Genomic DNA, 12,560 nt, shown 5'->3' with positions numbered 1-12,560 from the left:
AACCCACGTATAATATCGGACGGTATCCGCCGAAATACGTGAAGTACATTAATAAAATGGCACTTGTGAAATTCTACATGAGCAAATGCCCTCTCACACATGGCATGCTAATTGGAGTACTGACCGAAGGATCTAGCGTGGGCACTGTAATGGTTAGATTTAAAAGTCAAATCACTCAGGTGCTGCCACCTGGACGGATAGCAATTGCCTCTCATGCCCACTGACAGTCTAATCTCTGCGTGCAGTTTTGTTGGAAATCAGGGCCTATTAAATGTATGCTGGCATATGTTAATGCAGTATTTATTTTAATTGGTTGCTATGCAGAGCATGTATTGTCATTGCGTTGACCCAAATATCTTCATATATTATAGATGAACAGTGTATGTAGTTTACCCATCTTAAAATCTCGACTAAAAACGTATCTGTTTAACATGGCTTTCTCTCTCGTTATTTTAAACCCTAATTTTCATTTCCTCTTTACTTGGTTGTTCATTATTTTCTGCCTTGCCATGCATAGCGCCCTGAGAATGATTGTTTCAGGGTGCATTATAAATGTAAATTATTCGTATTATGAATATGATGCAAATATCCAATTCCTGAAAGATTCAGCTCTATGCTTCGTCTTTATAAAATTACTTGAGATTTTTTTTCTTTAAACAGTACATGCAAAACACATAACAGGCATCGAAACAAAATATATAGCAATCGTGTACGCACGATGACATGTGGTAAGATTTGTCATTTTGTGATAAATAAAAGAATGAACTCTGCCAATGTAAATTATAGCGAGGTAATCACATTTTCACCATCAGTAAAGTTCCATTGTGCATTTAGTGTAATTAAATGCACACTGCTTGTGCACGGTACAGAACATCAGGACTATGTTACACGGGCATTGGCCAAGAGAAGCTGTTCTGCATGGAACTTATAACAAACCTTGTCACCCGTTCAGTCAATTTTATATATATATGTATAGAAAATAACCAAAATAAATACCTGTTCGTTTTTCCTGTAAAATGTTAACCCCATTATGGTCCAAAAAAGTAACTTGTATGAAGATACTATAATAAGAACAAGGACTCATATTTGAACAGTATGTACTGGTACGGTATGTTAGTAATTTCTGCTGTTGATGTGCACGCTTGTTGCCAGTAGATGCTGCTAGTACATTATTACTCTCTGACACTGTTATTTCCTGACCGACGCCTGATTTTTTTTTATCTGTGAAGCCATGGTCTCTTTGTTTATGATTTCATGGTGGCTCAACTATCTATGTTGATTTTGGCCTGAAAGAGGAATGGTCAAGTGCAGATCCCATCACAGCCAGTCAGGAATGAGCAATCCTGGTCTTTGCTCATTTTGACTGTGACTTTGGAATGGCCTTCAAACAGTGGGAATGAAAATGGAAGGGGCCGGTGAAAAATAAATTCCACCCCTGTTATTTTCAACTACCCTGGAAGTGATTTATTTGTGTTGGAGATTGAAAGTGTTTTTTTCTCTGCTCCAGCTCAAGGCAGGTGGATTGTTGCAGAAAACTGATTTCCTGATACCCCAAGCATTCAAGTGCAGCCATTAAAAAAAAACTCTCCGCAAAAGATAGAAAATTACGTTTTTTTAGTTTACATTTTCCTGCTGTTTGCCCAACTGACTCAATTTGGTTTTGGAATGGAACAGGTTTGAAGATCAAAGAAATAGAAAAAGATTAGTTTGACCATTTGAAGCTCAAGAATGGTGTGTACATTTTCCATGTTGTTAATAGTTTGTCAACAAACAGATGCCAATAATTGTGCATTCTTACAAGTGGTTTTCCCTTGTGTGTGTTCTTCAAGACTATTGTCAGACGAATGTAGGACTAAATTGTTTGGTGACAGCATGGCTTAGTTTTACATTTGGTGAAATGGACCCAAACTGGGAATTAAATCCACATGTAAGTAAAACTGATGGCTGAGGAACTGAAGTGATAATGTAACTGATTACAGTCAGATGTGAAGAGATAAATAATTATCGGAAGAACATTGTCATACTGCAATAGTTTACACCGATAATATTAAAGCGTGAAAAGTAAGTCAAGCTAAGCAATATTTTATAAACACATAAATACGCATGTCTTCTTTTTAATAGTTTATTTTTCCAGGAATGGAAAGAATATATATAGTCTGCTGGTAGCCAGCGACGCAGAACCCCAAGAAATGCAAAGTATCGAGATATAATTACGGCAATATATTTGATGGATGTTATCGTGGACTGTACCGATAGGCCACATTGAAATGCTTGGGACATTTGAGATTGCTGGATCGTAATCTGAATTTTAAATGTGTTCAGTTCATTTTGGGTCGCAATTATAACCTGTTTTACTGTAAGCCATGTGAGCAATCACACGTGAGTAGATCACGTGTGTGCTGGGGTGAGACTTGTGTCCAGCAGGAAAGACTTGTCCAGCTGAAAAGAGCAGGCCAAATCGAGTCCCTTCTTCATTTGTTGTGCTCTAATTGAATGGGATGACTGATTAGTGAAGACTCATTAAGGCCAAAAGAAGTATACGTTCGAAAACCTTGGGTGAATATGAAATGCTCACAAGCTTGAGTTAAGTGTTGAGAATTCATTATGACAAAAGTCCATATTATACCCAAAGTCCAAAAATGCCTCATCATTTGCGCTTTGGTCTACAGAAATATACTGCACATGTACATGTATGGATTGTAACATGGTGACACGGTGGTTAGTGTACTATACAGTACTATGGTTCTAGTATCCTCGGTTCATTTCCTGACCCTGCATACCAGTGGCATTTTGACATTCTCTGCCCTGTATGTGCCTTTCGTACTTTTGTACAAGTGGTGATGCAGTGGTTAGCCTGCTGGGCTATGAACCCTGGCGACCACAGTTCAATTTCCGGCCATGGCTAATTTCAGTGGCGAACAATATCAGATCCGCTCCTGCCCGCAACGGGCGTCGTGAAATATGGTCACAGAACCCATATAACCATCGCAGTGTTTGGAGGCCTCTCTAGCCCTTCGTGGATTGAGGATAGCTGGAATTTGTTTATTTATATTTACTCTTTTTGGCTGTTGTGTTTATTCATAGCCTCTGATACATATATATCTATGCTGCCTGTGTTCATAATTGTTACTGCTAGGTATTTCCCTGATTTCAGATGTACATTCCACATACTTTACAAATGTGGGGAATCATCCGTATAAACCTAATGTTTTTGTTTGTTTGTTTTTTACTCGAATATGTGCACCAATTAGGACTGTACTTCACCTAAAACACGATTTGCACACGTTTCTTCGTAAGGGAGAATTCTCCAAGTAACACCGTGTCTTACGTGCTCAGATTAACATCCGTGCTGGGGAAGGCAATGGCACATTTAGTGACCACCATTGGATTACTCAAATAAAGCGGACTGTTTTTTATTAACTGTAGATAAATACCTTCAAAACAATGTCCCGAATGTATTGAGGATGACTTAGAAATGTTAGTCTTTGAGGTCACCTAATTTATAGCACTGCCCGATTATATATGTCATTATTTTATTCTTTAATGTATGGATTCCAGCGTACTACTTTGTTGGTAAGGTGCATTATTTTGCCTTCGGGGAGAGATCTTGGGGGGCATTGTGGCAAGGTGATGAGATTCTATGGAGAGAATAATAACCTCCTTTATTTATCTCGTATAAGAAGTGATTTAACTTAAAAAAAAAAGATTAAAACTATTTAGGATTAGAAAATAGAGAAGTCATTGATGTTTACTCATTGTGCAGTATCATTGATTCTATAACAGCGTGGTGCAAGTTTAATAATGTGAAAAATGTGAAACTGCATGAATTGCCATATACACTTATACGGAAAGTAATTTTTTTAGTTGATTAAAAAGTAGAATTTTGTATTGTTCATACTCTAATGTTATTCTCACATGACTTTGTAAAGTTGTGGATTCATACAATGAATCTTCATAAACATGTGTGTATATGAATTGTATTTTGCAATGTCATGGGGTATGTTACCAGCTGGTAATCCAGCAGACAATCCGAAGCACAACTGCAACATTTACTTACAAATATAACAATCAGGCTGGCGCATGACATTTTGCCACTGAATTAACTTATTTTGGATCTTTTAAGTTTTAAACATGACCACTGAACCTTAAAAAAATAATAAGCCACATATTGTCCTCATTAATATGTATGATACCACACAAGGTATGATGAATATTAATGACCATGCGACATCACTGACTCATGCTCCGCCCCTTAGGCATGGGTGTTCATGAATATTAATGAGGTCAAGGGCGGAGTTTATCCCCCGCCCCCCGAATTCCCCCTCCCTACCCCCACGTCTGTTTCTACATACAAGGGAATATGGATGCAAGCTGAATGAGCATGCAACATTCATTCTCTACGCTACGCTCTGATTTCCCTTTTTAGCACTTCTGCACGTGAATAGGTGGGCAAAAAAAATGTACAAAAAATGTTTAAATGTTGTACGTGAAAAAAAAAATTCACAGCTCTGGGACGTGCCCACTTTTTTTTGTCAACATTAGCATGCAAGGCCTATCTCTGGTCTCTATGTCGGTGCACCTCAATAGATTCAAAGGGCTGCTGCAACAACACTTTGGAAGTTATGGGTTTCCTCTTCATTAATGTTCCCCAATGGTTATTGGTTAGATCACAGATAGAGTCCACAGAGTTTGCCCCCCCCCCCCATGCCACCAGATAAAGGGGAGTTGTACTGTGCGACTATAATATTAAATCTGGCTAACTTCTAGCTCGTGACACAGCAATGAGCTTAATTTTTGCATGCTACTGTGTTTAAACTAAACTAAAACTAAACTTTTTATTTTACAAGTTAAGGCCCAACTGAGCTATATAGCTATTTTGCAGAAGTGACGTGGCCCCAAATGATAGCTCAACGAATTGGCTTATCGTGTGGAAATTCATAGCAGCCAAATACCATAAACGCGTGTCGATGATGCATGTGGACGGCAAAAGCCGGAGGACTCGGGAGAAAAATCAACACAATCACAGAGAAAACATGCAAACTCTAAATATACAGCAGGTGTCACCACACAGTTGCTGTGCCCCTACAGAGAAATATACACACGGTATACACACCTTTGATGGAATATAGTGGTTATCTTTCCGTGGGGGAAACGAAATATTTGAATGCACCAGCCAATCTTGCCATACCTTGCCCTCGAACTAGTATAAAATAAAATTTAACATATGAGCCCGAACTGGAACGGTAGGAAAAAAATCAAATGGTTGTATATATTTATATAAATGTGTTTTTATTAATACATGTGTGTATTTGTGTAAATATATATGAACAGTTCTTGCTATTGCAAAAAAGGCCTTGCATCAGCAGTCCTCGACTTGTTTTATAGTACGGTTGTGTTTTAGAAATAAAATAATAAATGGCCTGTGAGTTTTGATGTTAATGCTGAAGGGGCTGGGTAAAGCTTTGGTTCACCTCCTGGTGCTAAGATGAAGCTCATCCTAAAGCCGCATTAAATTATTCTTATTACGGATTCACATTTTGGTGAGCTCAATCGTGGTTGTATGATATGCTGTCAATAGAACACCTGTGTTTACCTGCTGATGATATTCATGTCCGCCATTGTACGTTTCTGTTTCCTAAGACATAAAATATCATACATTGCTTCGGGAATAAGTTTATTATAAAAGCTCTCGTTATATGCTGGGGGAGTGGTAGCGTAGTACTGTATATAGTGTACTTGGCCACGCATCCAGATACCTGAGTTCGATTCTCGGTCACGGCCAACAGTGGTGCTCTGGTGTCACCGTATTGCTCTTCTCCTCTTCATTTCTCCTCCTTATTGTGTGTGGCAATTCAAAAGCAATGCTTGATGACGTTTGTACGGTGAGGTGAGGTCGCCAGTCGATGGCTTGCTGCACGTGACCGGCATGATGAATCGTGGTAAAAACAACCTCCACAGCGGGACACGGTGTGTTGAGGCCTTCATCCAGCAGTGTGATTGGCAACAGGATTGTCACGTGTTATATTATTACTGCGTCTTTTGAACTTTTTGGCACCGCATCGGTGTGTAGCGTGCTGCTGCACTTGCCTTTAAATGTTCAGCAAACGACCAAAGAAACCACTGCAAGGATAACCGCGAACACAAATCACAAGCGCGCCACTTAAAGACCAAGATATTCACCCAGATTTCAAATATGTCACTTCAAGTGACATATTTGAAAGCCAAAGGGACTAAACAAAAACAATAACGATGTTGCTAAAGCAGTTGAATTAATACTTTAGGATGGATAGCCACAATATCAATGTTTATTTTGTGGCGAAGGTGATTGGTGAGGTGCGTTTTTGCGGGTCGCGGGGGGGGAGTTGGTGATTACTTGGCGTCAGAAAGGCAGGTCGCACATTTTCATCGCGTACTGCTTATTGAGCAGCAGCAGCAGGTGAGGGATATCGTACCAAGCAGAGCACTCACTCGGATTAAGCTTCACATTGAGTTACAGAACTACCCCCACCAACACCTGATCAATTGATTCTGTTTACTCTGGGTCTCAAGAGTGTGCCTTCCAACCAGACCAGCTGCAATTTCCACAATTCATCTATTTCAGGCTGCTATCAGACCTGAGCGTGACTAAAGTGAGTGCAAGCAACAATTTTCTGACACTATTTTCTGCGAGGTCATGAGTGACTGCACATGATCATCATATTTTTTTTTGCCACAAACGACATTTTTTTTTCCAGACCGACATATTAATGGTATGAATTTGGTTATGCTATAATAGTGCGAGCAAATAGTCATACAAATACAATCAATTCTGTGCAATATGAGTAGTGTTTTGTTTTTTCCCCCACACCCCCAATTATTATTGGGACATTTTCAAAGACAATCTTAAAATGGCAGCATTTTGTCTTGTCAAATTTCAGTTGCTTACGGGGTTTTTTTCCATTTCTCTCAGCATTTGTTCTCTCTTGGATTCTCGTGAAATCTCTAACCGTTCTTTGAACATTTCCCTTTATAACTCAATGTCAGTGGGAGCAACAAGAACAAAAAAGTTGGCAAATTTATAAGGACCCTACTTGATTGTGTAACGGAAATGGGATGTTAATTACCCCAAGCCCGATAATGGGGTGGGAGAATTGTGGTTTGAGGTAATGCCATAATGACTGCTTCTGCCTCCTCAGCTACGCGGCTGTCCTGCTAAACTCTCCATTGCTTCCTTTGTGTTATGCTTCCATATCCCCATGGGGAATTGAATAACTGCAAGCATTAGGCCCTGCCACCGGGGGGAAAAAAAGCTAGGATCTATCTGAACAATTAAAGCCATCCCATCAAGGAATCCAGAGCTTTACGTGGACTGAAGTGGAATTAGTAATTTTCAGCTTCACCTGGGACAGATGCATTAGTGAGCCTCCCTTCCTCTCCCAAGACTCACAGGTACTTTTCATTACAGAAGGTTATATAACTCAGTGTTCCTACAACGGAGCACGAATGACAATACGAATGAAAACCCTCTAATAATGCCCTTTGATTTACATAACGTTTATATCTAATTGTGTATACGTCATGGTAGCCCTTACACAGGTATGAAAACTTTTTATTGTCTAAGGGTTTAAAAAAAAAAAGATCAATTATAGGTGTTCGCGTGGGGAGTCCGCTAATTGATTGGCCCACACTTCAAATTTGAGTTGGCAGAGGCCTACGGAAGGCTGGCAGTGAACATTCTAGTTTGTTCGCAGTGAGTCATAAAAACCTTTTTAAATAATCCACAGCACATACCTCAACTGCTCTGTAATGCAATTTGGCTGCAAGCTCGCGTTATAAATAAGGGTATGTTATATTGCTCCTCCTAGGTTTCATTCTCAAAGTTTTCATTACAGTTTATTTGGCCACAAATGCAGTGGCATGCAAAAAAAAACACGCTGTTGTGGATTTGCAGACACCCAGATTTTAATGAAGTAATCAGACAAAACTTATCTCAAGAGCGGCATAATTTTAGATAATTAACAGCTGGTTGTCTTGTTTAAACACAATTTTCCAAAATGTGTTCACTTTAGGGCCAGGCCCACATGTTCGGTGAATATTCATGAGGATTTGGATTATAAGCTACTCATACTTTTGATGCTAATCATCATTAGGGAAATTTTAGAGGAAGTTAATTCCACCACCTTCAACCCCCGCCCCACAAAACTTTAATCAAATCTCACGTGTCATAATATCGGTGGGATGCTGCTGTGGTACATTAAGTGTTTCGGTTAGCGAAGTGGACAATCCAAAGCTCGCCAGTTCCATTCGATACCCCCAGCAGTCAAAACAATCGGGGCAAGCAGACATTGATACCTTTCCACTCATACTAAGAGGAGCAGTGGCGCAGTGGCTAGCGATATTGCGATAGGAACCCAGTGACCTGAGTTTAATTCCCGACTATGCCCTTCCCCCCCCCCCCACCTCTGTCCTAACAGCAGTATGAATGGGTTCGACCATACTTGATCTGCAAACCTCTTCCAACACGGCTCTCTAGACATTCCTCTCCTGGAGGCCTTAATGCCAGCAGCGTTGTGAGATAAAATATTGCAGGGCTGCGCATTTTATTTGAATTTGTTTTTTGTTGGTAGTGCTTTGGAGTTTGTGTCTTCTTTTTTTATCGTCATATTTCACATTTCGTTTCTTGCAGCAGAGGCACGGCGCCCGGCCGGAGAGGAACGCTCACGCTCACGAGGCCGCGCCGATGTGCCGTCGCGTACCCGCATGTCGCGTGACCTGGAGATGGCCCTGCTGGATGGGGACAGAAGAGCTCCCGCCGCCACCGCCACCACCGTGAGGGAGAAGACCAAGGCCGTGGAGGGAGACACCCCTCCCGACGTAGAGAAGGACTCGAAAACAACGGACGTGGAAATGGAGGAGGAACTCGCAGTGACTGTAACTGAAGAGTGATGCTTTGTGGATGAGATAGATAGTTAAGCTGTGTATGCATTAAAGAAAAGCATAGGATGTTTTTAATCGTCATTTTATATTCCGATTGGCGCGACGGAGGTTGTCATTATTGTCCAACCCTGCCTTATGTATTTGTGCCCTTTGAATTAATAATGCCGACTTATGAAATGTAAAAGAGCATAGTTTTGCAAACCTGTCACAGTCAAAAAATAAATAAGGAATCTAGCCATGTTGAAGAGACTTGGATGTTTTATCTTCAGGGATATGAGAAGCTTTGTTTATAAATAGAATGATATGTGTTGCTTGGGTGCAAAGGCTTTCACAGTTTTGTGGAAAATATTTTTTTACATTCCACACTTTTGAAACATCCTGGGTTTTTTTATTTGAATAAAAAGCATGATTTTAAAGAAACTTTAGATTTTAAAGAAAAACTAAATACTAGCAACTGGGATTTTTTCCATTATTTAGCATGAATTATTAATACTCGGCGAATGTTTGGCAAGTGTTAATTTATTCCGGCTGAGCCACATGCCGTTATCTTGCATGGATGGCCATGTGCACTTTTGCTAAAGGGAATCATTTGCATATCACGCATTGTTCTTTTTTTTCAATCTTGCTGCACAAGTAATTTGGTTTTCCCTGAATTTGTTGTTGTTGTTGTACATATGCGGTTTTTGAATGTATGCATATGGTCAAATTCACAAACGTAATTATGTTCACAAAACGAACCCATCATGATGAACTCTTTTGGAAGTTTATTGATAAGCATTTATACTGTGGCTCGATACTTTCATTCGCAATTTTTTGTTGTATATTTAAACGGAGATACAACCCACGTTTTTGTTTACTTAATTGTCACGGGAAAATGCATCTATTAATAGGAATGTGGTACGACACCGCGACACTGCTGGTAGATGGGCCACCCCTTATTTGACCATACTTCACGCTGGTCAGTGGGTAGGTGAAAATTGGGAGCATAGATGTATAGTGCAACCTGGCATACATAGTGGGTCATCCATACAAACAATATCCAGGCTCAAACCTCTGCTTAGCTTCCGAGATCCCGTGAGATTGGGGAGGTGATTTGGTCCGGAGGCACAGTTTGCTATCGTTAGGGGTTTTTTGAATTCCCTCTGCTGCTGGGCTCTTTAACATCTAATGGCTTCAGCCGTGCCCCGCTCATTGTGATGTGGCCAGAGAGAATGGACATGAATGGACACCAGCTTGGCTGTGGTTCAGCGTTAAGTCGTCGCAAATGCCTCACTGTGCAGCTGCTCGGTGCTGTAAAGGCGTGCATATACGTCGGGAAGCACCGAAAGTCTGCTTAGATGCTTCGCCCCACCCCCTCACCCCCCGTAACATGCAAGCGGTGGCAATGAATTAACGTGGGGGGTGGGGTGGGGGCAGGGACTTGGCCCCGGCGGTAGGTCGCTCGTTGAAGAGGTTCACGGCTCGAAGACAGTGGCCACCCTGATTATTACAGCAATACACATGTCTGCTTTGCAGTAGACGTCAAATGTCCCTTGAAGTCATTCGCAAGCGTTGGGCCTTTGTGGGATGGCGTTGTGGTGCAAATTCTAAAGAAAGACAACAAAAATACTCCTTGGCAGGACCCTCCTGAGAAATGACCCTGAGACTCGGCGAGTCTTTTTTGGGTAAATAAATGTAAAAGAATTGTGCCACTGCAGTGATCTCCCTCGAGGGTATTATGGTGGTGCTCCTTATAAGATGTGTTATCACCGTATGTTCTTCCATATCTCACGAGCAAAGATACAATCGTGTGTTGAACAGCTAAAAAACGCATACACCCTTGGCAAAATTACTGTTATAACTTGCTTGGGTTACATCTTCAGCATTGCGCTTGTAGTGGTTCTTGGTTCGAGACCAGTGGCCACCCTGGTTAATAATACCGCAGGTGTTTTTAACCATAAAATACATGTCTGCTTCACAGCACACTTTACGGATCCTCGTACATTATATCGAAAAAGAATAGGCCCATGTGTAGCGGTATTGTCCAAATTTGATTAGATACTCAAAGATGTACGTACTTAATTGGATAATCGATGTCAGCCTTGTCCTCTACTGGTTGACTAATGTCCATGTTTAGGACTGTGCTGCTTACAGCTTGTGCTGCAGAGGGGCATCTTTCCACTGGCAGTCGTCCCCTGGGCTAGACCGCAGCCGTGCATTACAATGGTTGAGACGAAATGCAAAAGTGTATTGGACATATGAAGCTTATGGCGGTACCCCGGGGTACAAAGCTACCCCGGCTCTCGTATAATGTCCGTGATGCAGTAATTTGTAGTCTGTTGATGGTCGGCGATGCGGCAATCGACTCATCTCGACGAGCTGTACTCACGATGCACCACTACGGTGCGTACGAGCGTTCAGGGTTTCGGCGCAATCGTCCTCGCTGCGTTTCGACATCGCGGAGTGGCACTGATTTCGGATTGATTGGTATCCCAGTCGCGGAGTTAAGTACAACCCTGGAAAAAATAGTGTCCCAGAAATAAAATATCATTATGTAACACGATTTTTGTTCCTGGGAATTAAGTGTTATTTTCTAATTGCATTTGCTTCAAGTATAGAAAATGGCTATTGTTATTCCCCACAAACTTTGCTTTTGTGACCAGGACTTTACATGAAGGAATGACACATGCACACGTTTTCTCATTGAATATAGGTACATTTCTAAATATCACTGTCCTGGTCACAAAAGCAAAGTTTGTGGGGAATAATTGCCATTTTCTATACTTTTGAGGCAAATGCAATTTGAAAATAACACTTAATACCCAGGAACAAAAAATAATCCCTCTGCCATGTTGTATTATTTGGGACCCTGGGGAACCGCCATAAGGATCATATAATTGAAGACTTTGGTGTAAGTGCATCAGATTCAGTGCCAAATGGAGACGTTAGAAAATAAAGCACGGCAAAATGTGGATAATTATAGACTTAGACATGGTACAATACTCTTCACAAGTTGTTTATGTATAGTACTGATGCCAGTGAATACTTGGTTGCTTTGCTTGGTTGTCAAGCTATATATTTGCAGCCTTGTAAAAGTGACATGATACATCGGGAGATAGGGTAGGTGAAAATATCGCACGTGTGTTTTGTTAGAAATACATTTGAAAACGAATTTCTTTAGAACTGCTTTTTGTGTTTGGTTTGTCCTTTCCCCCGCACCTCCGCATAGCACGGTTGGCAACATACGACGCGAAAGAAGTTCAACGTACATAAAACGATCTCTTTTGTTTCCTTGATTCCTTCATACTTGTTCAAGTCTTTTAACGTAAGTCGACCTTCCTGCCACGTCTTCGTGCTGCCACCTCAAGCGACGTTACACCTTGGAGGTTACACATTGAGAAGGACGCTGCACCAAGTAGGTCACATCACACGCTTAATTTTCGAAGTTTACCGTGCAGGCAAGCGGAATATTTGTTGGGTTTTAATTTTTGTTTTTTTTTATATATGTATGGTTCATGTTTAATGTCCCAAATGGCCCTGGGCTTGGCATATGGTGTGTTCTTCACTGCATTTGGTTAACAATCGTGCACCAAGCTGCCAGCTACTCAAGGTGAATGAGCCATTGTCTTCAGAATGTAATCCGATTGAGTGGAGGACACGCACGC

The 12,560-nt window shown here is 41.0% G+C and overlaps 1 protein-coding gene across 3 annotated transcripts in view; it reads left to right on the top strand.

Moving 5' to 3' along the window:
- The window catches only part of LOC144936229 (protein diaphanous homolog 2-like), a 111,960-nt gene extending 99,769 nt beyond the window's left edge, over positions 1-12,191 (top strand). For 2 of the 3 annotated variants that reach the window (XM_078863232.1, XM_078863231.1), the window contains one exon: positions 8,666-12,191. In XM_078863232.1, the coding sequence (XP_078719358.1) occupies positions 8,666-8,925 (260 nt within the window). In that variant the 3' untranslated portion in view covers positions 8,926-12,191. The remainder of the gene's footprint in view (positions 1-8,665) is intronic. The other variant, XM_078863230.1, reaches the window with a different exon arrangement.
- Positions 12,192-12,560: the final 369 nt, after the last annotated feature.

This window comes from Lampetra fluviatilis, chromosome 15, assembly GCF_964198595.1.
Source record: "Lampetra fluviatilis chromosome 15, kcLamFluv1.1, whole genome shotgun sequence".
NCBI classification, from domain to species: Eukaryota; Metazoa; Chordata; class Hyperoartia; order Petromyzontiformes; family Petromyzontidae; genus Lampetra; species Lampetra fluviatilis.
The sequence above is the reverse complement of the archived record's forward strand: the minus strand, read 5'-3'. Positions and strand labels throughout refer to the sequence as shown.